We start from the raw sequence: 25,849 nt of genomic DNA, 5'->3' as shown, positions 1-25,849 counted from the left end.
GGGAAGATCCCACATGCCGCGGAGCAACTGGGCCCGTGAGCCACAGCTACTGAGCCTGCACGTCAGGAGCCTGTGCTCCGCAACAAGAAAGGCCGCGATAGTGAGAGGCCCGCGCACCGCGATGAAGAGTGGCCCCCGCTTGCCGCAACTAGAGAAAGCCCTCGCACAGAAACGAAGACCCAACACAGCCAAAAATAAATAAATAAATAAATAAATAAATTTTTTTTAAAAAAGATGAAACCTCTTTAATTATTAATCAGCAATTACTTGGAATGAACATATAGGCACATGGCATAGCTGACTGTTTTTCTATTTTTAAAACTTGTTATTTTAGAACAATTTTAGATTTATGGAAAAGCTATAAAGATAGTAGAGAGAGTTCCTGTATGGCCTTGTTCCAGCCTTCTCCAAAGTCAACATCTTATATAACCAGTGTACATTTGTCAAAACTAAGACATTAATATTGACAATTACTATCAACTCAGTTCCAGACTTTATTTGGATTTTATCCATTTTTTCACGAATGTCCTTTTGCCATTCCAAGATCCAATCCAGGATCCCTCCCCCTTCCCCACTCCTTTTTTTTAAAACTGACAGAGTGTCGACAATAAAATGCATGAACTATAAAAAAGAATAGGTCTTAATATAGCCAATATTTTGTAATAACTGTAAATGGAAAGGAACTTTTAAAAATTGTACAAAGATAAAAAATTTTTTTAATTGCAATGACAAAAAAAAAAAAAAAGAAGAGGTCTTGCATTTGATCCTGGAAAGCTTGCAGACTAGGTCTCCCTCTGACATGGCTCTTTCTTTTCATCATTCCTTTAGGTCAATGCTTGGAATTTGGAAACTGAAGAGCTGATTTTCCGTATCCTGGGGGATGCCTCTGACCCCTGGGTGTGCACCGCAGTGCTGGCTTCCAGGGCCACACTGCTGACGGTGTCGCAGGGTGGCGTGGTCAGCCTGTGGAGTTCAGCCACAGGAACACTGCAAAGGAAGCAACATTTGTCCAGCATCAAAGAAGAAACAGTTACCTGTGGGGTCTCAGTCCAGAAACAAAGAAAGATGGTGACCGGGTCCAGCAAGGACTCCATCTCTTTGGTAAGCAACTTGACTGAATAGGATGCCAACGTTAATTCAGCTCCAAAATGCTCAGATGGCCTAGAGGTTGGGAGAAACCATCTCACCTTTGATCTTTTAATAAATGACACTGGGCTTCTTCATTCTAGGGATCTGCAATTCAGCGCAGTCCAGGAAACATCTCTTGGTGTCTCCTGGGGGCTGGCCAGTGTGGGTGATTGTTGGTGCTCAGTCCTGCTGGGGATGATCTGGGAGGAAGTATAGAATGTGCATCAGAACTGTCCCTGCTGAGGGGTCAGGAGCTGGGGTTCTATCCACCAGCTCCATCAGTGGTTAGGTGAGGGCTGCTCCCAGGAACATTAACACAGAGGCCAAGTGTGTGGAAGGATAGGGTCAGAAAAAACAACCCAGTGCAGAGTTGCAGGTGTGTGGTGAGCAGCCTTCAGGAATAGAGGAGTACGCTGAGGGGATATGGATGGGGCACCAAGAGTGAGTTATATAGAAGTCGTAGGTGGAGGAACAAGGGCACCTTGCCAGGCATCGGAGGGGCTGTAGAAGTATAAGAGTCCAACCACATCCTCAAGGAACTCAATCTAGGGAGGGAGCCAGGTTTGCCAATGACTTATAGTGACACAAAGAGTAACAGAGTCTGTTTTCAGTAGAGGTAGAAATAGTGTGTTCTTGGTTGGGGGAAGGAACAAATACTTCTGAAAGAAGCAGTCTGGGAAGGCTTCCCTCCGGGGAAGGGGGGGCCTCAGAAGAAGGATTTCCAAGATGAATAAGGGAAGACGGGGGGAATAGGGGATATCATGGTGGGAAAGTAGGAACATGCCTGGGGTTATAGGGAAAAGAGAGGTGGTGTGGAAATGGATCGCAGATGGTCTTGTATGTCCTGTTGAGGAAGTGAGAGTTTGAGGAAGGGAGGAATATGGCCACTAAAGAATCATCCCAAAGCTCCACATTTCTGGACCATACCTTGTAGCCTCCCTGAGCAATCAAGGCACGAAACACGATTGTGGAAGACATCCCCAGCCCTTTCATCAGGCCTCTTTTTTGCTTCCCTTTACTCCTTCATTCACTGATTGTCATCAGTAATATCCTTCAGCCTAGCAAGGAACTTGGACTTTAGGGTCAGACACACTTGAGTTTGAAAATCCTAGTCCTGAATGAAAATTCATGCAGCCACTATGGAAAACAGTACGGAGGTTCCTTAAAAAACTAAAACTAGAGTTGCCATATGATACAGCAATCCCACTCCTGGGCATAAATCCAGAGAAAACTCTAATTCAAAAAGATACATGCACCTCAGTGTTCATTACAGCACTCTTTACAATAGCCAAGACATGGAAGCAACCTAAGCGTCCATCAACAGATGAATGGATAAAGAAGATATGGCATATATATACAATGGAATACTACTCAGCCATAAAAAGAATGAAATAATGCCATTTGCAGCAACATGGATGGACCTAGAGATTATCATACTAAGTGAAGTAAGCCAGAAAGAGAAAGGCAAATACCATATGATAACACTTATATGTGGAATCTAAAATATGATACAAATGAATTATTTACAAAACAGAAACAGACTCTCAGACGTAGAAAACAAACTTATAGTTAGCAAAGGGGAAAGGAGGTGGGGGAGGGCTAAATTAGGAGTTTGGGATTAGCAGATACAAACTACCACATATAAAATAGATAAACAACATGGTCCTACTGTATAGCACAGGGAACTATATTCAATATCCTGTAATAAACCATAATGGAAAAGTATATGAAAAATGGAAAAGAATATATATATATATAAAACAGTCACTTTGCTGTACACCAGAAACTAACATAACATTGTAAATCAACTATATTTCAATAAACAAACAAACAAAAACAAAAAAACAAACAGAAAAGAAAATCCCAGTCCTGCCTTTACCAAGTTGTATTCTTGGGCTACTCAGCCCTTCTTTGAGCCTCAGTTTCCTCATCTGTAAAATGGGGAGAGGGAACATGGCACCTACATCCAGGGCCACAACAAGGGATGGACAGATGGGCACTTGTTCAGGCTTCCAACCAGCGGGGGTGGGGTGGGGATGCTAAGATAACACTGGAGTGAATTGGAAACATGGTGCTAGTTAACTCAGATTTCTCCCAATATGACTCACCTTTGGTGCCCCATCCCGATCCCCTCAGTTCTGAAGACTATTCTGTCGGTCCCAAGCCTACTGATGGCAGTGCCCTCAGTTAGGAATGCCTATGGTGCTTGTCTGGGCACACGTCACTCATAGGGGGCTCTACACACATTTCTCCCACAGAGCCCCTATTTATGACTGGGCCGGCTCTTGTGGCTCTTCGTACGATCACAGGATACACTTCAGCAAGAAACCATCAGGGAACTTTGAGGAAGGTGAATAGCATGCCCAAGGGCCACACAGTGAAGTTGAGGGGAGAGAGAGAGAGTTGAGAGAGGGAGTGAGCAAGCATGGACTTGGGGCTCTGCCTTTATTGGGGTCTGAGGGTGGGGTGTCTAGCACTTTGTGGATTCACTCTTTATTGGCAAATTTAAAACATATGGGGAGGCATTAGGACACAGGAAGGGGAAGGCAGTCACCCAAGTGGTCAGTTATCTAGGTTATCCAGGGCTTTCTGAAAGAGGGACCTTCATGGGTGGACATCCTGGTCCCTTATCTAGTTGTTTTGCTAGTAGCTGCCAACATGTTTATTCAAGATGGATGTCTTAAAAACCTACTAAAGAATGGACTTGAGGATATGGGGAGGGGGAGGGGTGAGATGTGACAGGGTGAGAGAGTGTCATGGACATATATACACTACCAAACGTAAAATAGATAGCTAGTGGGAAGCAGCCGCATAGCACAGGGAGATCAGCTCGGTGCTTTGTGACCACCTAGAGGGGTGGGATAGGGAGGGTGGGAGGGAGGGAGATGCAAGAGGGAAGAGATATGGGAACATATGTATATGTATAACTGATTCACTTTGTTATAAAGCAGAAACTAATACACCATTGTAAAGCAATTATACTTCAATAAAGATGTTTAAAAAAATGGATGTCTTTTGAAATGGCTGCCTCAGCAATCAAAAAGCTTGTTGTCAGGCACTTACATTACAGCTGCACACCTGTGACTCTGCACCTGGTTGAGGTTTTTTTCTATCTCTTCTCGCCCCACACCAGCACACTTGGCCTCTGTGTTAATGCTCCTGGGAGCAGCCCTCACCCAACCTGAAATAGAGGGGGTGCATAGAACCCCACCCAGCTCTTGGCCCCTCAGTGGGGGCGTCTCTGATGCATGCTCTCCACTCTGTCTCAGAGCATCCCCAGCAAGACTCAGCTATGTTTGCCTGCACTGGTAACTGGCTTGATGAGCCACATTTATTGGCTGCCTTCCCTTCCCTGTCTCAGTTTTCCACTCTCTACCAGTGTTTTCTGGGATCAATTCCCAAATAAACTAGTTGTAGTCAAATAATATTCTCAGTGTCTGTTTCTGACAGAACCCAAATCAGATTCTTGGCAAAATGTATATTGGGGCAGAAAGCTGCAGGCAGGACTGGACAGTAATCCCCAGCACCTCAAAAAGCTGGTGGTCAGGCTGCAGAGAGAGCAATTCTGTTATTTGGGAAAATTGTGGCTGGGCTGGGCTGGGCTGTTAGTAATAGGGGTCTCTAGAATCTCACCAGTGCTCAGATCCCAGCTCTGCTGGGGAGAAAGTCTTGATCCCACCTTCAAAACATTTGAAGACAGTGGTAAAGTCAACTTAACTAAAGATGCAGTCAAGCCCAGGCCCACCTGAAGTACAGATTAGATTGATTCAGACCCCTCCACACTAGAGGCCCTTCAGAAGGAGTATCTCCTCTTCTAAAGGTAAATATTATTTAGGCTCTACTCTTCTTTCATACACAATATCCATCATATTATAAAAATTATGACATACACAAAGAAGCAAAAACAGGACCATAATCAAGAGCAAAAGCAACCAATAGAAGCAGATACACAAATGACTCAGGCGTTTAAATAATCAGGCAAGAACTTTAAAATATTTAGGATAAATAATAGAAAAGGTGAATAGCATGTGAAAAGAGATGGGGAATTTCAAAATTTCAAAATCAAAACTAGAAAAGAAGAGACCACATGGAAACACTAGACACAAAAATAGAATGTGAGGAAAAAAATTCATTTGACGGGTTTAAGAGCAGACTAGTCACAGCAGAGAAAGAACAATGAATTAAAGATAAGTTAATAGAAATTATCAAAATATAAATATAAAGAAAAAAGCAACGAGGGGGAAAAGAACAAAACATCTGAGTATTGTGGGGCAATACCAAAAGGTCGAAAGTACAACTAGAATCTCTGAAGGAGAGGAGAGAATGAGTATGTGGCAGAAGAAATATTTGAAGAGATAATGGTCAAGGATTTTCCAAAATTTAAGACATCAGCTCAAAGATCCAACAGCTCACAGAGCCCCAAGCAGAGTCAAAAGAAAGAAAACCATAATTCAACAAATCATAATCAAACTGCCAAAAACCAAAGATAAAGAGAAAAATATTAAAAGCAGCCAGAGGAAAAAAGACCCATTACATACCATGGTTGTCCATGATAAGATCTACAGCTGATTTCTCATTGAAAACAATGGGGACAGAGACAATGGAAGGAATGGCATCTGTAATTTGAAAGAAAAAACCAAAACCTGTCAACCTAGACTCCTATTTACAGGGAAATTATCCTTCAAAACTGAAAGCAAAATAAAAGACATTTTTAGGCGTATAAAGGCTGAGAGAACTTGTCTCGAACAAATCCGCACTATAAGAAATGCTGGGGGGGTAAAAAAAAAAGAAATGCTGGAAATAAGTTCTTCAGGCTGTGGGGGTATAACACCAGGTGAAAGTCCAATGAATAAAGGAAGAGCACCAGAAACAGTAACTAGAGGAGAAAACTCAGCTCAAAGTTGTCTGTGTCCTAGGAAAATCAGAGCTTGAAAAAGTAGGTACCCAAAGACTCTAGAACTATTTGGTCCTGGGAAAAGCAGTCCTCTTGCACCAAAGTTCCTGTGTGGTACCCAGCCATCACTCCTCATCCAAGCTGGCTCTGAAATATTCAAGTCCAAGTGGAACTCAAGATGCTAGAGCCTCTAGACCTGCAAGCTATGAAAGAAGATCATGTATATGTCAGCCAAGAGCCTGGGGTTGAAATAACATGAAACCTACAAGGATTTTAAAAATGTAAATAGACCCCATCCTGCTCTGAAATAAACACATGCATTTCTTCTGAGCACAACTGTAATGTTGCATGTGCTGCCTGCATAGGGCAATTCCAACCTTGAGACCAGAGAGCCTACTACAACCTGCCTTTAGTCATTGCAATTCACTGAAACTTTGAAACTGACTAATGCATGGAATGATGATTTTGTCAGGAATGGGAGCTTTATTTTACTATCTAAATGTTGATGTTTTAAAAACACCTTCCCAAATTTATCTGGTTCAGCAAAGTGCATGTAATAGAGCTCTTATTTTGAACATAAAAAGTATGTATTTTTGTGAAAAGGAAATCCATTTCTTGGGCACTTTGCCTTCTTCATGGGGGTATAAATTGGTGAAACCCTTGGGAGAGAAATCTTGCAGAGTCTAAGATTAAAAAGTCACATTCCCATCTTAAATACTTGCCCATGTGAGCACAAATGTAAACAGTGTGGCCTCATTTCATGTGAATTTGACTTAGGTAAATACAAAATAATATTATAAAAGTATTCAGTCTCATTTTATGTGCACATTTAGGAAATATGCACATAAATATGCACATAAATAGGGAAAATGCAAACACATTTAAAATCTATTTAGCATCTTATGATCTCACAGTGAGAGGTGGGGGTAGGTGAATTGAAGACTGTTTACACTAGTGTGAGTGGCGCCAGCACTGTAGCTGGTGGACAGAAACACCTACCATCCTTCATCCATCCAAGGGGAAAATCCCTCTCAAATCTGTCATGTTTTGTATTATCTGAGATCTTCAGGTATATACCCCTCACTTAAAATGAGACCAGCCTTGAGGATAGTATTTACTGCATCCCTCCATGTAATAGCAAAACATTGACATGATCTCAAATGTCCATCTATGGCAAAATAGTTAAGTGAATTAAGGAAATTTTATACCATGGAAGATTACATAACTATATAAAATTAGATAGTCTTGAGCAGTGGTCAGCTAACTCTGGCCCACTGCCTGTTTTTGTTCAACCCATGAGCTGAGAATGGTTTTTCTGATTTTAATGGTTGAAAAACGATTTTAAAAAGAAGAATGTCTTGTGACATGTGAAAATTCCGTAGAATCCAAATTTAATGTCCATAAATGACGTTGTCTTGGCACATAACCACACTGTTTGTCTATATACGGTCTGTGGCTGCATTTGTGCTCTAATGGCAAAGTTGAGACCACATGGCCACAAAGTCTAAAGTGTTTACTATCTGGCCCATTACAGGAAAATTTGCCGACCACTGGCCTAGAGATACTTTCATGGAAATAATAAACTCTCACATAGTGCTCACTGTGTACTAAGGGCTATGTCAGGGACTTTTATACCTATTATCTTATTTAACCCTCAAAACAAAGCTAAGATGTAGCTGCTGCCATTATCTGTATGTTACAGATGCGTTAAACTGAAGCACAGAGAGGTGAAGTCATTTGCCTAAGGTCACACAGCTAGGAAGTGTCACAGACAGGATTTGAACTCAAGCAGTCTGGCTCTAGGATCCATGCTCTTAAGCGCTATGCTACAACTGGGTGCCATTGACAGCTGGGGCCAGGTCCTTCTTTGCCATTGGGGGCTGTCCTATGCGTTGTAGGGTGTTTAGCAGCACCCCTAGCCACTGCCCACTAGATGCAGAGCATCTGCCCTATCTTTACAACCAAAAATGTCTCTAAGACGTTGCCCAGTGTTCTCAGTGGGGAGGGACAAAATCATCCCTTGCTCCAGTTGAGAACCGCTACCCCAGACACATTAAGTGAAAAAAGCAACTTGCAGAACAATATCTACAAGGGATGGTGGAGAAAGGAGGCTTGTGTAAATGTTTACCTACACAAACGGATTCTCAGCAAACATAGACAAAGATGCCTTCCAGGGAGAAAGCAGAATGGCAGGGAAGGTGAAAAGACGCTCATGGTGAGCTCTGGATATTTCTTTTTTTTTTTTTTTAATTATACGGTATTACAGTTTAATTTTTTTTTGATTTTAAAGAATCACGTTTTTGAAAAAATCAGCAATAACACTGTCGATGAAAATTCAATTCACTATCAAGTTAAGAAGAAAAAAGGGAATTTTATTCGAGCTAAACTGAGGATTATAACCCGGGAAGCAGATTCTCAGAAAGCTCTGAGAACTGTTCTGCCTGTTAGAAGTCGAAGGCACAGTCATATACATTTTTGAGACAAACGATCATACATCAAAATGACATGCTGATATTTTACAGAAAGTTCACCAAGGATATATAGGCCAGGTAAACAAGTACAAAGCGAGCAGCAAGTCACCATGACCCCCTACAGAGCTGGGAAAGAACACTATTCTTTTAAGAAGTTATATTGCTAGCGTCAGAAGAAAGGGGAAAAAAAAATTGATGTTTACTGTTGAGCAGGCACTCCCATCTTTGAGGAGCTCCGGCTAACGTGTAATGCAAATCACACTGTACCTTAGGGGAGGAGAATACCCAAACTAACACAGAGAGAGAATTTTATGTTTAATTTTTTCTCGTCCTGCCTTAAAATATAAATTATTTTTATAAAATATAAATTAAAATATAATTTTTATTTCATCAGCAGCCATGTAGAAATTCACTTCCTCCTGCCCTTGCTTAAAACAAAAAAAAAGCAAAAAAAAAAAAAAAAAGAAAGGAAAAAAAAAAAAAAACCCAAACCTTCCTCTTGGATCCGAACAAAACCAATTCATTTCTGCAGCTCGGGAATGGAGAGAATGATGCTGCCCTCCTCCGGCTCCAGCCTACCTTTCGACCTTATTTGAGATCTTCAGAGCTCCTCTGGGGGTAGAAAACTAGAGTGCTGGGATGTTCTCTGGGTCCCCAAGCTGCTTATGACAACAATGTCAACAGTAATAATAATAGCTGCCATTTGGGGAGGGCTGATTATGGACCAGAGGGAACCATCCTATGCACTTCTTAACCACGATAGCCCTGTGAGGCAGTCCTGGTATCATCTCCCATTTAACAGATGAGGTAACTGAGGCAGCCAGGGGCTAAGGATCACATAGCCGGTGAGTGGCAGAGCCCTGCGTCAAGTGCAAGCTCTTGACCCTGAACGCTTAACCCAGTGGAAATGCTTGATGGGCATCCTTGATTCTGCACAGGTTTCCTCCGAAGGAGACAGCCTGCTGGAGAAGCTTCCAGAAGCCGTGGGGTTCCTGGTGGTCTCTGAAGATGAGTCCCTTCTCGCTGCAGGTAGCATTTAGCTCTCATTTGGAGTCATGAGACGGCAACTCCGGATTTGGTTGGAAGTGGAGAGGGGCTTGAGGAAAGGGGGAAGAGGGTCAGCAAACTTTTTCTGCAAAGAGCCTCATAGTAGATAAACATCATTGCCTGTCTCTGTCACAAATATCCAACCCTGCCCTTGTAATTCAAAAGCCGCCATGGACGGTATTTCAAGTGAGTATGGCTATGTGCCAATAAAACTTTCATGGATGCTGAAATTTGGATTTCATACCATTTTCATGTGTTATGAAATAGTAATCTTATTTTAGTTTTTTCAAGCATGTAAAAAACTTAAAAACTATTAGCTCACACATAAAAATCGGTGACCAGCCAATTTTCACCCACGGGTTGTAGTTTGCCAACACATGTTCTGGATAAATCTCTGAACCTTTCTGGGCTTCCGGTCCATTATCTTGGAAATGGGAGTGGTTATTCCTGCCGGAGAGTCACAGGGATAGAGGGAGGTAGGGTGAGAGGATAGGGTACACTCAGCCCACACTACCCCAGCCACAAGAAAGACTGGTTGGTGCTATGTCAAGATAAGAAACAGGGGCTATAGGAACATGTGACAGGATTCCTTTTCCTTAGTCTGAAGCAATCAGGGAAGGCTACCTGGTAGTGGTGACCAATAGGTGCTCCACATTCCGATTTTTTTTAAAACAAAAAAATTTTACAGCAGTTTTAGGTTCACAGCCAAACAGAAGATACAGAGAGTTCCATATACCTGTGAGTGGGGCTGTGCTCCCACTCACACACAGCCTCCCCCATTTTCAATATGGCCCAACAGAGTGGTGCATTTGTTACAACTGATGAACCTACACTGACACAGCATCCTCACTCAAACTCCATAGCTAACATTATGGTTCACTCTTGGTGTTGCATATTCTGTGAGTCTGGACAAATGTATAATGATGTATATCCATCGTTATAGTATCATACAGATTGCTTTCACTGCCCTTAAATCAGTCTGATTTTTACAAAGTCATTTCCAGGAGCCAAAGACACTTTAGACCAGCACTGTCCAGTAATGCAAACTACAAATGTGAGCCACATTTACATTGTGAATTTTCTCCTGACCCTATTTAAAAAGGTAAAAAGAAACAGGTGACATTTTTGTTAATGATATATCTTATTTAATGCAATAGACCCCAAAACCCAACATGAAATCAGTATGATTTTAATGGTATATTTCACATTACTTTTTAAATTCTTGTGTGAAGTTTTTGATATCTGGCATGTATTTTATACTTATGGCTCATTTCTTGAGACCAGCCTCATTAATAGCCATGTGTGACTTATGCCAACCGTATTGGAGAGTGCAGGTCCAGTAGATAAATGCTTATCTAAGATTGACTGACGGAAGGTTGAATGATGTGTACCCTCCATCCTGTTTCCAAAAGAATTTCAAGTGACTTAAGTGTGTATAAAATAAAGCATGGGAAACAGGAACAAAAGACAAAAGAAAATGAGCATGGTGGCACAAAATAGAATCAAGACTGAGGTCAAAGGCATTGAGGACCTCAGTGACCTAGAAACTTGTTACAGTTGGGTTTCAAGTGTGGCTCTTTCCAGCATCCAGTGAGAAGAAGGAGCCTGAGCAGTTTTTCCATCTACAGTTTTGGGAACCAACCTTTGCTTGCGAGATGTACCTCAATCTTAAGCCAGCTGAGATCAGGCAAGGATTTCATTGATAAATAGAATTATGGTTCAGGGGTCCCCAAGATCATCTTCAGGTCTGATGATTTTTTAGGGCTCACAGAACTCAGAAGAGCTGTTACACTCACAGCTACAGTTTATTGCAGCAAAAAGATACAGATTAGAATCAGCAAAAGGAAGAGGCACGTGGGGCAGAGTCCAGGAGAGACCAAGCACGAGCTTGTCCTCCTCCAGTGGAGTCTTGCAAGCAGTGCTTACTTACCCAGCAATGATGTATGACAACATCCATGGCGTACTGCCAACCAGGAAATCTCACCCCAGCCTTGGTGTCTGGGGTTTTTACTGGTAGATGGTCAAGTAGACACGGCTGATCCCTGCACAGCTAACTTTAATCACCAGCCCCACCCCTGAGGTCAAGCTGATACTGCATGTCGCAAAGCTCCCACCATACATCACACTCTAAGCATAGACCATGCCAGGTGGCCCAAGGCCTCAGGGTAACAAAGATACTCTTTTTAGGCAGCACATTCCAAGGGCTTAGAGGTCACCTTCCAGGAGCCAGACTAGGACCAAACCTTTCATGTGCAAGGTGTGGACGACCCAGGCCTGCTGAGCTCATCCTTTACTGCATAAGAGTATAATGCAAATATCCTTGGACAGTAGATATTTTGGTGCATTTCTTCAGTTTCCCACACATATGTTTCATCCATAACATCCTTCCATGTGAGGCTATCATTCAAGCACAATTCAATAAAAGTAGTTCCACAGGGAGCATGGAGAGACATAAGGCAGACTCAGCCCCCAACCCTCAGTGACCTGACTTGATCCAGGGATTGTCTTGAGGCTAAACTGAGATGTCACATGTGAGGTGCACAGCAGAGAGCCTCATACCATAACTCCTCAGTGAGAAAGTTAACCTTTAATAATAGTAGTTAATACTTGGGTATTTACAATGTGTTAGAACCCATCCTAAACAGTTAACATGTGTTAATTCCTTTACACCCCAATAGCCCTGGGAGGTAGGCACTTTTATTATTCTCATTTATAGATGAGGAAACTGAGGCACAGAGAAGTTAGGTAACTTGCTTGAGGTCACACAGCTGTAAGTGGAGGGGCTGGGATTTGAATTCATAGTCAGGCTTGACTCTGCACCCTCAAATAAGATGCTGAATGTTTGTTTATTTACCGACAATGTTTTATTTCTGAACCTCTGGAAGAATTGATGGCCTGCCTATCTTGTCAGCAATAACTCCTGTGAAAGCACAGGGTATATCCACTTGAATGAGGTCATGCTAACCCAGCACCCACACCCAGACCTGAGCTGTCAGTGCCAATGGAAATGCGTGACTCAGCAGGTGATCTGTGGTGTTCCAGGGACAGAGATCTTTTTATAAAGTAAGGGGGCGGCTTCCTTCCTACTCATAAAAGACAATAAACACACACACACACACACAAACAGCTGAGTTTCTCTGCCAGCTGCTGCGGTGTGTCCCATGGTGCGTTTACTGGCTGAGCAGAAGCGGGGCCTGATCTCTCTCCTGTATGGGGCCTGGAAGGCCGAGCATAATCTGGCCTTCACCCACCTCCCTGCGCTGCTAGGGGTCCTCTCAACAAAACATTCACTCAGACAGGATTTGGAACACAAGAGATTAAGTCGCCTTGGGTAGGGTTGCCAGATGAAATACAGAACACCCAGTTAAATTTCAGATAAACAACAAATCAAGTTTTTAGTATAAGTATATCCCACATAACATTGTGGGATATACTCATAAAAATGTCACTGTTCCTCTGAAATTCCAATTTAACTGGGTGCCCTGTTGCTGTTGTTGCTGTTGTTGTTTTGCTAAATCTGACACCCCTTCCTCTCCCTCACCTCCCCTTCCTTCACTCCGCTCCAGCCGCACTGGCCTCCATGCTGGTCTTCAAACACACCGGGCCTTTCCTACCTCCTGGTTGTCCCATGCTATTCCCATTCTTTCAGTGCCTGCTGCTTCCTCATCTCTCTAAAATAAAAACAAATGTCCTGTAACAAATTACCATACAAACCTGGTGGCTTAAAGCAACAAGAATTTCTTCACTCACTGTTCTAGGGGCCAGAGGTGCAAAAGCAAGGCATTGGTAGGGCTGGCTCCCTCCAGAGTCTTCAGAAAAGTACCTTTTTTTTTTTTTTTTAACGTCTTTATTGGAGTATAATTGCTTTACAATGGTGTGTTAGTTTCTGCTTTATAACAAAGTGAATCAGCTATACATATACATATATCCCCATATCTCCTCCCTCTTGCGTCTCCCTCCCACCCTCCCTATCCCACCCCTCTAGGTGGTCACAAAGCACCGAGCTGATCTCCCCGTGCTATGCAGCAGCTTCCCACTAGCTATCTGTATTACATTTGGTAGTGTATATATGTCCATGCCACTCTCTCACTTCGTCCCAGCTTACCTTTCCCCCTCCCCGTGTCCTCAAGCCCATTCTCTACATCTGCGTCTTTATTCCTGTCCTGCCTCTAGGTTCTTCAGAACCATTTGTTTTTAGATTCCATATATATGTGTCAGCATACGGTATTTGTTTTTCTCTTTCTGACTTACTTCACTCTGTATGACAGTCTATAGGTCCATCCACCTCCCTACATATAACTCAATTTTGTTTCTTTTTATGGCTGAGTAATATTCCATTGTATATAGGTGCCACATCTTCTTTATCCATTCATCTGTCGATGGACACCTACATTGCTTCCATGTCCTGGCTATTGTAAATAGAGCTTCAGTGAACATTGTGGTACATGACTCTTTTTGAATTATGGTTTCCTCAGGGTATATGACCAGTAGTGGGATTGCTGGGTCGTATGGTAGTTCTATCTTTAGTTTTTTAAGGAACCTCCATACTGTTCTCCATAGTGCCTGTATCAATTTACATTCCCACCAACAGTGCAAGAGGGTTCCCTTTTCTCCACACCCTCTCCAGCATTTATTGTTTGTAGATTTTTTGATGATGGCCATTCTGACTGGTGTGAGGTGATACCTCATTGTAGTTTTGATTTGCATTTCTCTAATGATTACTGATGTTGAGCATCCTTTCATGTGTTTGTTAGCAATCTGTATATCTTCTTTGGAGAAAGTCTATTTATGTCTTCTGCCCGTTTTTGGATTGGGTTTTTTGTTTTTTTGATATTGAGCTGCATGAGCTGCTTGTAAATTTTGGAGATTAATCCTTTGTCAGTTGCTTCATTTGCAAATATTTTCTCCCATTCTGAGACTTGTCTTTTCGTCTTGTTTATGGTTTCCTTTGCTGTGCAAAAGCTTTTAAGTTTAATTAGGTCCCATTTGTTTATTTTTGTTTTTATTTCCATTTCTCTAGGAGGTGGGTCAAAAAGGATCTTGGTCTGATTTATGTCATAGAGCATTCTGCCTAAGTCTTCCTCTAAGAGTTTGATAGTGTCTGGCCTTACATCTAGGTCTTTAATCCATTTTGAGTTTATTTTTGTGTATGGTGTTAGGGAGTGTTCTAATTTCATTCTTTTACATGTAGCTGTCCAGTTTTCCCAGCACCACTTATTGAAGAGGCTGTCTTTTCTCTATTGTATATTCTTGCCTCCTTTATCAAAGATAAGGTGACCATATGTGCGTGGGTTTATCTCTGGGCTTTCTATCCTGTCCCATTGATCTATATTTCTGCTTTTGTGCCAGTAAGATACTGTCTTGAAGACTGTAGCTTTCTAGTATAGTCTGAAGTCTGGGAGCCTGATTCCTCCAGCTCCATTTTTCTTTCTCAAGATTGCTTTGGTGATTCGGGGTCTTTTGTGTTTCCATACAAATTGTGAAATTTTTTGTTTTAGTTCTGTGAAAAATGCCAGTGGTAGTTTGATAGGGATTGCATTGAATCTGTAGATTGCTTTGGGTAGTATAGTCATTTTCACAATGTTGATTCTTCCAATCCAGGAACATGGTATATCTCTCCATCTGTTTGTATCGTCTTTAATTTCTTTCATCTGTGTCTTATAGTTTTCTGCATACAGGTCTTTTGTCTCCTTAGGTAGGTTTATTCTTAGCTATTTTATTCTTTTTGTTGCAGTGGTAAGTGGGAGTGTTTCCTTAATTTCTCTTTCAGATTTTTCATCATTAGTGTATAGGAATGCAGAAGATTTCTGTGCATTAATTTTGTGTCCTGCTACTTTACCAAATTCATTGATTAGCTCTAGCAGTTTTCTGGTAGCATCTTTAGGATTCTCTATGTATAGCATCATGTCATCTGTAAACAGTGACAGCTTTACTTCTTCTTTTCTGATTTGGATTCCTTTTATTTCTTCTCTTCTCTGATTGCTGTGGCTAAAACTTCTAAAACTATGTTGAATAGTAGTGGTGAGAGTGGACAACCTTGTCTTGTTCCTGATCTTAGAAGAAATGGTTTCAGTTTTTCACCACTGAGAACGATGTTGGCTGTGGGTTTGTCATATACGGCCTTTATTATGTTGAGGTAAGTTCCCTCTATGCCTACTTTCTGGAGGGTTTTTATCATAAATGCGTGTTGAATTTTGTTGAAACCTTTTTCTGCATCTATTGAGATGATCATATGGTTTTTCTCCTTCAGTTTGTTAATATGGTGCATCACATTGATTGATTTGCATATATTGAAGAATCCTTGCATTCCTGGGATAAACCCCACTTAATCATGGTGTATGATCCTTTTAATGTGCTGTTGGATTCTGTTTGCTAGTATTTTGTTGAGGATTTTTGCATCTATGTTCATCAGTGATATTGGCCTGTAGTTTTTCTTTGTGACATCTTTGTCTGGTTTTGGTATCAGGGTGATGGTGGCCTCATAGAATGAGTTTGGGAGTGTTCCTCCCTCTGCTATATTTTGGAAGAGTTTGAGAAGAATAGGTGTTAGCTCTTCTTGAAATGTTTGATAGAATTCTCCTGTGAAGCCATCTGGTCCTGGACTTCTGTTTGTAGGAAGATTTTTAATCACAGTCTCAATTTCTGTGCTTGTGATTGGTCTGTTTATATTTTCTATTTCTTCCTGGTTCAGTCTTGGAAGGTTGTGCTTTTCTAACAATTTGTCCATTTCTTCCAGGTTGTCCATTTTATTGGCATATAGTTGCTTGTAGTAACCTCTCATGATCCTGTGTATTTCTGCAGTCAGTTTTTACTTCTCCTTTTTCATTTCTAATTGTATTGATTTGAGTCTTCTCCCTTTTTTTCTTGATGAGTCTGGCTAATGGTTTATCAATTTTGTTTATCTTCTCAAAGAACCAGCTTTTAGTTTTATTGATCTTTGCTATCGTTTCCTTCATTTCTTTTTCATTTATTTCTGATGTGATCTTTATCATTTCTTTCCTTCTGCTAACTTTGGGGTTTTTTTGTTCTTCTTTCTCTAATTGCCTTAGGTGTAAGGTTAGGTTGTTTATTTGAGATGTTTCTTGTTTCTTGAGGTAGGATTGTATTGCTATAAACTTCCCCCTTAGAACTGCTTTTGCTGCATCCCATAGGTTTTGGGTCGTTGTGTTTTCATTGTCATTTGTCTCTAGGTATTTTTTGATTTCCTCTTTGATTTCTTCAGTGATCTCTTGGTTATTAAGTAGTGTATTGTTTGGCCTCCATGTGTTTGTATTTTTTGCAGATTTTTTCCTGTAATTGATATCCAGTCTCATAGCTTTGTGGTTGGAAAAGATACTTGGTATGATTTCAATTTTCTTACATTTACCAAGGCTTGATTTGTGACCCAAGATATGATCTATTCTGGAGAATGTTCCACGAGGACTTGAGAAGAAAGTGTATTCTGTTGTTTGGGGATGGAAAGTCCTATAAATATCAATTAAGTCCATCTTGTTTAATGTATCATTTAAAGCTTGTTTTTCCTTATTTATTTTCATTTTGTATGATCTGTCCATTGGTGAAAGTGGGGTGCTAAAGTCCCCTACTATGATTGTGTTACTGTCAATTTCCCCTTTTATGGCTGTTAGTATTTGCCTTATGTATTGAGGTGCTCCTATGTTGGGTGCATAAATATTTACCATTGTTATATCTTCTTCTTGGATTGATCCCTTGATCATTATGTAGTGTCCTTCTTTGTCTCTTGTAATAATCTTTATTTTAAAGTCTATTTTGTCTGATACGAGAATTGCTACTCCAGCTTTCTTTTGATTTCCATTTGCATGGAATATCTTTTTCCATCCCCTCACTTTCAGTCTGTATGTGTCCCTAGGTCTGAGGAGGGTCTCTTGTAGACAGCATATATACGGGTCTTGTTTTTGTATCCATTCATCCAGTCTGTGTCTTTTGGTGGGAGCATTTAATCCATTTACATTTAAGGTAATTATCGATATGTATGTTCCTATTACCATTTTCTTAATTGTTTTGGGTTTGTTATTGGAGGTGTTTTCCTTCTCTTGTGTTTCTTGCCTAGAGAAGTTCCTTTAGCTTTTATTGTAAAGCTGCTTTGGTGGTGCTGAATTCTCTTAGCTTTTGCTTGTCTGTAAAGGTTTTAATTTCTCCTTCAAATCTGAATGAGATCCTTACTGGGTAGAGTAATCTTGGTTGTAGGTTTTATGCTTTCATCACTTTAGTTATGTCCTGCCACTCCCTTCTGGCTTGCAGAGTTTCTGCTGAAAGATCAGCTGCTAACCTTATGGGGATTCCCTTGTATGTTATTTGTTGTTTTTCCCTTGTTGCTTTTAATATTTTTTCTTTGTATTCAATTTTTGATAATTTGATTAATATGTGTCTTGGTGTGTTTCTCCTTGGATTTATCCTGTATGGGACTCTCTGAACTTCCTGGACTTGATTGACTATTTTCTTTCCCATATTAGGGAAGTTTTCAACTATAATCTCTTCAAATATTTTCTCAGTCCCTTTCTTTTTCTCTTCTTATTCTGGGACCCCTATAATTCGAATGTTGGTTGCGTTTAATGTTGTTTAATTGATTCCTTCTAGAGAATTTTAAATTTCATTTATTGTGTTGTTCATCATTGTTTATTTGCTGTTTAGTTCTTCTAGGTCCTTGTTAAACGTTTCTTGTATTTTCTCCATTCTATATCCAAGATTTGAGATTATCTTTACTGTCATTACTCTGAATTCTTTTTCAGGTAGACTGCCTGTTTCCTCTTCATGTGTTTGGTCTGGTGGGTTTTTACCTTGCTTCTTCATCTGCTGTGTGTTTCTCTGACTTCTCATTTTGCTTTACTTACTGTGTTTGGGTCTCCTTTTTGCAGGCTACAGGTTTGTAGTTCCCTTTGTTTTTGGTGTCTGCCCCCAGTGGTTAAGGTTGGTTCAGTGGGTTGTGTAGGCTTCCTGGTGGAGGGGACTGGTGCCTGTGTGCTGGTGGATGAGGCTGGATCTTGTCTTTCTGGTGGGTGGGACCGCGTCCAGTAGTGTGTTTTGGGGTGTCTGTGACCTTAGTATGATTTTAGGCAGCCTCTCTGCTAATGGGTGGGGTTGTGTTCCTGTCTTGCTAGTTGTTTGGCATAAGGTGTCCAGCACTGTAGCTTGCTGGTTGTTGAGTGGAGCTGGGTCTTAGCGTTGAGATGGAGATCTCTGAGAGAGCTTTTGCCATTTGATATTACATGGAGCTGGGAGGTCTCTGGTGGGCCAATGTCCTGAACTCGGCTCTCCCACCGCAGAGGCACAGGCCTGACACCCAGTCGGAGCAGCAAGACCCTGTCAGTCACACGGCTTTTGGGAAGTCTGAGGTCTTCTGCCAGCGTTCAGTAGGTGTTCTGTAGGAGTTGTTCCACTTGTAGATGTATTTCTGATGTATTTGTGGGGAGGAGGGTGATCTCCACGTCTTACTCCTCCGCCATCTTGAAGGTCTCTCTCTGCTTCACTTTGACAGTTTTGCACACTACTGGTGGATAATAAGCTTGCTTATGCAAAAATCTTGGAATTCTTACAGAGTTGCCAAGAAGGTTAAACTAGATAATGCACCTAGTATAGGCCCAGCATGAAGAGGCACTCAGTAACACCCAGCTTCATCCTCATTGGCTGCTTTCAGTTGGCAGGATATGAAGACATAGGGCTGCTTGAAGATTAGATGAGTCAAGTAACTGCCCAACATCACACGTCCTGTAAGTAACGTCCAGCTGTGATACCAAGCCAGCCATGTGGCTCCAGCATCCATCAGCATTTCTGAACCACTCTGTTGTGCTGCCACTTTTTCTTTTCTTTGTGCTTGGTCTAGTTTCGCTTGCTCAGAGGGTGCCGCGTGCAGAGTCCTTGCACCCAACACTTAAGACTGGAGTTCCTAGTGTGAAACAGCAGCACCGACACTTGGATTCGAGATGGTGGTGGCGGGTCGTGTGCCAGAAGTACCTTTTTTTTTCTTTCCTGCCTCTTCCAGCTTCTGCCAGGATTCCTTGGCTTGTGGCCACATCCTCCAGTCTCTGCCTCCGTCTTCACATTGCCTTCTCCACTCTGTGTGTTTCTATGCCCTTTTTTCTCATGGCATCCAGTCCCTGACTGCATTGCCCTTTTCACAAACTGTAATCATTTTATTTTCCTTCCTTCCTCCTGCCCTCCCACCCTTCCTTCCATCTTCAAAACATATTACTCTGTGTCCAGCTTTGTGCTGGGTTCTGGGAGACCAGAAGCCACCCAAACAGGCAGAACCTGCCCTCTGGAAACTCATAGTCTTGTGATAATAAATAACTTTACTGGGCTCCCCTGGTGGCGCAGTGATTAAGAATCCACCTGCCAATGTAGGGGACACGGGTTTAATCCCTTGTCCGGGAAGATCCCACATGACATGGAGCAACTAAGCCTGTGTGCCACAACTACTGAGCCTGCTCTCTAGAGCCCGTGAGCCACAACTACTTGAGCCCGCATGCCGCAACTACTGAAGCCCACGTGCCTAGAGCCCGTGCTCCACAGCAAGAGAAGCCACCGCAGTGAGAAGCCCGCACACTGCAATGAAGAGTAGCCCTCGCTCACCGCAACTAGAGAAGGCCCGCGTGCAGCAACGAAGACCCAACGGAGCCAAAAATAAATAAATAAAGTATATTAAAAAAAATAGCTTTACTGTTTCTGTGAGATTATTGATCACTGTTGTGCCCCCACCCCCCAACTGTAGGCTCTGTGAGGATGGGAGCCTTGCTTATCTTTTTCACCACTGTATTCTTTCCACCTGCACATAGTAGGTGCTCCAAAAAAATCTTTGTTGATTGAATTGAATTACTCTCAAGCTCCTCAAGGAGTGAAAGGTGTAATCCCAGTCTTTGCCGTTTTAGGTTTTGGAAGATCCATGCAGATATTCTTGGCAGACTCACAGGGGTTTCATCGATTCATGGTCACCGACCTTGAACATGAAGACACGGTGGAGACGGCCATTTTTGGTCCTGAAAACAATCTGATTGTCACCGGGTCCCGGGATGCACTCATTCAGGTAAGGGAGAGATGCATGTCCCGTCATCCTCACCTCCACCTCCGCAATAGAAAGTATGATTCTTTAGGGATCTTTTGGCTTCAAAATACAGAAACCTGTAAAAACTAGTGCGGGCAAAACAGAGCAGGTCATTGGGCCTGATATGGGGGTGTCTCCTGGGACCCAGAGACAGACCTGAGGGGAATTACCAAAATATTCTATGAAGGTTATAGCATTCCCACTAAACCTGAAATACTGGGAAGATTTTGGCCTTCAGAGTGGAGCAGGGATATGTAGAGGGGAGCAAAATTCCTGTTAAGCTCAAAGTTCTCCAAGCTAGGGAGAAAAGCATGTGATAATTTTCCAACATTCTGGTCTTAGGACATCTTTAGATTTTTAAAAATTATTGAGAATCCTCAAGGAGCTTTCATTTATGTGGGTTATATCAATATGATTCATATATTTTTAACAAATTATCTACTTTGGAATGGTTTTAGGATTTACAGAAGAGTTGCAAAGAGAGCACAGAGGGTATATATATATAGATATAGATATAGATATATAGATATATATATCTACTCTTCATCCAGCTGCCCCCAATGTTAACATCTCATATCACATTGATCCCATTACCAAAGCCAAGAAATTCACATTGGGACAGTATTATTAACTCATCTACAGGCTTTGATTCTATTTAACTAGTTTTCCCACAAATGCCATTTTCCAAATCCTGTCTTGCATTTAGTATCTATTGATAATTGCCATATTACAATTTTTATTTTTTTTTAATTTTTATAAATTTATTTATTTATTTATTTATTTATTTATTTATTTATTTATTTTTGGCTGCATTGGTTCTTCGTTGCTGTGCACAGGCTTTCTCTAGTTGTGGCGAGTGGGGGCTACTCTTCATCGCAGTGCGCGGGCTTCTCATTGTGGTGGCTTCTCTTGTTGCGGAGCATGGGCTCTAGGCATGCGGGCTTCAGTAGTTGCGTCACACAGGCTCAGTTGTGGCACATGGGCTTAGTTGCTCCCAGCATGTGGGATCTTCCTGGACCAAGGATCAAACCCGTGTCCCCTGCATTGGCAGGCGGATTCTTAACCACTGCGCCACCAGGGAAGTCCCATATTACAATTTTTAAATGACAAAATCTAAAAATACTTCTGCATTAATTCATTAACATAACATGTCAACATAATAACATATTCTTATGAAAAAAACCTATATTTTCTGAAAAAACCAAAAAAATCGTGAGAAGGGTGTCATCGTTTCAACATTTTGGCATGCCTCTTTCTTGTCTGGCTTACTAGAAGAAGTCTCATATTTGATTCTGCATTCTCCTATCTGTTGTGATAAACATGTCCCATAGCTTCTGGAAGACTCCACTGCTTGCTTATGAGAGGAAGAGGGTGGAAGAAGGCAAGTGACTTCTTAAATTATTGTGAAAATAATTTTGCTTTTGCAAAACTCCCTGAAAACCCCCTTTTTGCAGAACCACCCAGGGGGGTACCTTCCAGGGGTTCCCTGGAACACACTTTGAGAACTGCTGTGGTAGCTGATTAGTGAGATGTAAGGAAGTTTGAAGGGGTGAGGAGATGTGAAGGCCCTCGAACTACAGCCTAAAAGTTTACCTTAGGTGGACAGATGAACTTAAGCCTGTTTCCAAGCTACGGCAGCATAAGAAGTCAGCTCTGCCCCTCTGCTTCCGTCCTCAGGTGTGGAGTCTATCAGAGCAGGGGAGTCTGCTAGACGTCTTGGAAGGCGTCGGGGCCCCTGTGAGCCTGCTGGCCCGGGGTGGGCCCTTGGTGGCATCTGCTTCCCATCAGTCCTCACCTTTTAAAGTCTGGGATCTCACCTATGCTCAGAAGCCAAGGGCCTCTACCCCGTTTCTAGACCGCACTGGCCTCACTGCAGTGTCACACAAGGGAAGCTATGTTTACTTCCCTAAAATTGGGAACAAAAACAAAGTCACCATCTGGGACGTGGCAGAAGGTTTGTAAGATATAAGCACAGTCATTTGTGTGGGTAAGAATTGAAGCCCCTGTCTAGGTCTGTTTGGGCTGTTATAACAAAACACCATCAATGAGGAGGGAGGCAGATTAAACAGCAGACACTTACTTCTCATGGTTCTAGAGGATGGAAAGTCTGAGATCAAGGTGCTGGCAGATTGGTGTCTGTTGAGAGCCCACTTCCTGGTTCGCAGACAGACACATTCTCATTGCGTCCTCACGTGACAGAGAGCAGAGAAAGAAGCAAGCTCTCATGTCTCCTCTGATAAGAGCACCAATCCCATTAGCGGGGGCTCCACCCTCATGACTTAATCACCTTCCAAAGGCCCCACCTCCTAATACCATCACATTCGGGGTTAGGACTTCAACATGAATTTTGGGGTGGGACACAAACATTCAGTCCATGACACCCCACTCCAGTTAGGTTAAAAGTGGCTAATAGAAAACAGGACCTGATTTTATAAATTTCCAGCATATGGTAATCGATTATCTGGTGGTCAATTCCTGTTTTAGTTGAGGCTTCCCTGGAGGTAGGGCTCCTGATGGGGATATTTGCACAAGTAGTGTATAGAGGGGAGCTCCCAGGAGGGAGAAAGGAAGCTGGGCAGGGGCAGGACTGAGCATGCAGGTGGGCTCAGCCTGACCCCATGAGGAGCCCTGGAGTGTGAACTGTACTTCACAGTTGTCCCATCTTGAAGCAAGGGGGCCAGCCTTTTCACACCCACGTCAGGCAGCCCTTGGCCTGGTGCCATCCTGGGTGGTGGGCACAGCCCCCAGGCATTTCCAAATGAGGTGCTTCCTTCAATCAATGGCTCTAGGAGACCTTGGATCTGGGTGAACTGACCGGTAAAGGGGGTCTGGGCGTGTCACCAATAGTATCTGCTCAATCCCCAATGGGTGGGTGGAGGTGTAGAAATTCCTCATTAATGATAAAATAATATGAGAAAAGAAATCTGCTCTCAGGTTCATGTCTGGATTTGACAGACATTTGTTTAGCGCTAGCCTCGTGGCTGAGCTCTGGGTATTAGCAGTGAACAAGACAGATGAGGTTACAAATTTTGAGGTGCTTGCCTGCTAGTTATGGGGCAGAGCAAGATGCAAAGAAATAGAGCAGGGTGGAGGGCAATGAGACAGGAGTCAGCAAACTACAGCCCAAGGGCCAAATCTAGACACACCCATTTGTTTACATAGTGTTTTTGGCTGCTTTGGGGGCTACACCAGCAAGGTTAAGTGGTTACAGCAGAGAGTATACAGCCTACAAGGCAAAAATATTACTCTCCTGCCCCTTACAGAAGTTGGTAAAAGGAAACATTTGGGATGAGAGGTCACGTGAGGCCATGAAGACCAGGGAAAGGCATGTACATTTGTTCTGTTCTGAGGGGAGTGAGAAGTCTTCGGAGGGTGTTAGGCAAGGCAGTGAGATGCTGCGATTTTCATTTTTTAAAGCCTGGATGATTGGCAGGCAAGAGTGGAAGCAGGGAAACTGGCAGTAGCCAAGTTGAAGAGGATGGGTAATGAAAGCATTTTTTAAAATCCTTAAAATTCGGAACCAGCATCCCTGTGATCTGTTCTTGATGCAGTCTTCTTCCCGTGGCAGGCAAGGAGCAAGATGCCCTGGACACCTCTAATGAAGTCAGGTGTCTGGAGGTCGCTGAGCAGGCCAATCTCCTTTTCACCAGCCTCGTTTCAGGGATCGTCCTGGTGTTCCCCCTGAATTCCAGACAGGATGTGATGTGCATCTCTCCTCCAGAAGCCCGGAAAGCCATCAACTGCATGGCCCTTAGTAAGGACGAGGGGCACCTGGCCATCGCCTATGACAACATCGTCCTGGTGCTGGACATCAGCCCCGGGGACCCCTGTCCAGTCATCAACAGGCCAACCTACACCTTCTATACCCAGCTGCCTGACACCATAGCAAGTGTGGCTGTTCTGGCCGACTACCACGTGATCTATGGCATGACCAACGGAGACCTCTTCCTTTATGAATGTGCGAATTCCAAGGTGTTCCCTCTGGAGGCCCACGGGAGCCAAGTCACCTGTGTGGAGGTCAGCCACAAAGAGCAGCTGGCAGTCAGTGGGTCCGAGGAAGCCCTGCTGTGTCTCTGGGACCTTCAGGCGTGCAAGTGGAAATTTGAGATGAGCTACACGGTGAGTAGCCCGTCCCTACCACGTACACGCTAGGTCCTGGCATTAGAAAACTGATGACAGGCATCATTTATTAAGTGCATGCCAGGTGCCACCAACCAGGGTCGGGGCTATGGTGAGTCAAGTGAGAGGTCCTCGCCTCTGGAACAGAGATTAAGGGGGTGCCAAAAACCTTGGCCATCCAGAGAGACATTTTAGTGCAGTGTTTAAAAAAATCAAAATAAATGCAAAAATCCACAAAGAACAAAATATCAATATTTAAAATAAAGACAGGATCAAATCCTGCACCGGCACAGCCCTGCCTCACTCTTCTCACCCTAATCCTGACTGGCCTTTCTTTCACCCAAAGGTTTTGATTGTACAGCCTATGCCGGGCTCTTTCTAGTGCCGAGGAAGCAGCTGTGACCAGGGCAGACAGTGTCCCACCTCTTGGAGCCACATTCTAGCAGGGGAGACACTGTGAGCTCTGGGAAGGCAGGATTTTTGTGTGTTTTGTTCACTTAGGTGGCCTCTGTCCCTAAGAGAGCTCTTGACCATTAAATGTCTGTGAAATAAAAACAAAGCAGCAAATACCTGATGGTTGGGGTGCAACAACAGCTTTGAAGAAAAATAGGGCGAGATAAAGAGAGGTAGAGATGGGCAAGGGCTGCTATTTAAGAAGGTCAGGTAAGCCTGGTGGAACAGCATTCTAGGCAGAAAGAACAGCAACTGTGAAGGCTCTGAAAAGGGAAACTGGTGACTTCTTTTCATACAGTGTCTAAGACAGTTTGCACTGTCCATCTCGTAAGGAGTTATCATTTTTGTATCAATATGATTAAGAGCTGTATTATATATTTACAAATTCATATTATGTATATTATGCAAAATATACATATTAAAATATCATTCTATAATTTAATCCTCACAACAATCTTGTAAGGTTGTTGCTATTATTCCAGTTTCTCAGATGGAGAACAAAGATCATACCTTAGGTGGCAAGATACAAAAATTGTTAATAAACTAAGGGAGACGCTCTTGTAACTAAGAGAACAGAATATGTGTAGTTTTGTCTTAAAAAGCCTTCCTCCCACTTGACATTTATTTTTATGAAGCCACTATAAGGCTGAGATGTAAGTAATCTTTTGCCTCGTTGAGATG

General features: G+C 42.5%; 1 protein-coding gene across 1 annotated transcript in view; it reads left to right on the top strand.

The window, feature by feature from the left end:
- Positions 1–25,849, top strand: part of NWD1 (NACHT and WD repeat domain containing 1) — a 67,369-nt gene that overhangs the window by 38,738 nt on the left and 2,782 nt on the right. The window contains 5 exon segments of the mRNA XM_059919160.1: positions 829–1,101; positions 9,432–9,522; positions 20,424–20,578; positions 22,274–22,550; positions 24,165–24,715. Of these exon segments, the coding sequence (XP_059775143.1) occupies positions 829–1,101; positions 9,432–9,522; positions 20,424–20,578; positions 22,274–22,550; positions 24,165–24,715 (1,347 nt within the window).

This window comes from Balaenoptera ricei, chromosome 3 (genome assembly GCF_028023285.1).
Source record: "Balaenoptera ricei isolate mBalRic1 chromosome 3, mBalRic1.hap2, whole genome shotgun sequence".
NCBI classification, from domain to species: Eukaryota; Metazoa; Chordata; class Mammalia; order Artiodactyla; family Balaenopteridae; genus Balaenoptera; species Balaenoptera ricei.
The sequence above is the reverse complement of the archived record's forward strand: the minus strand, read 5'-3'. Positions and strand labels throughout refer to the sequence as shown.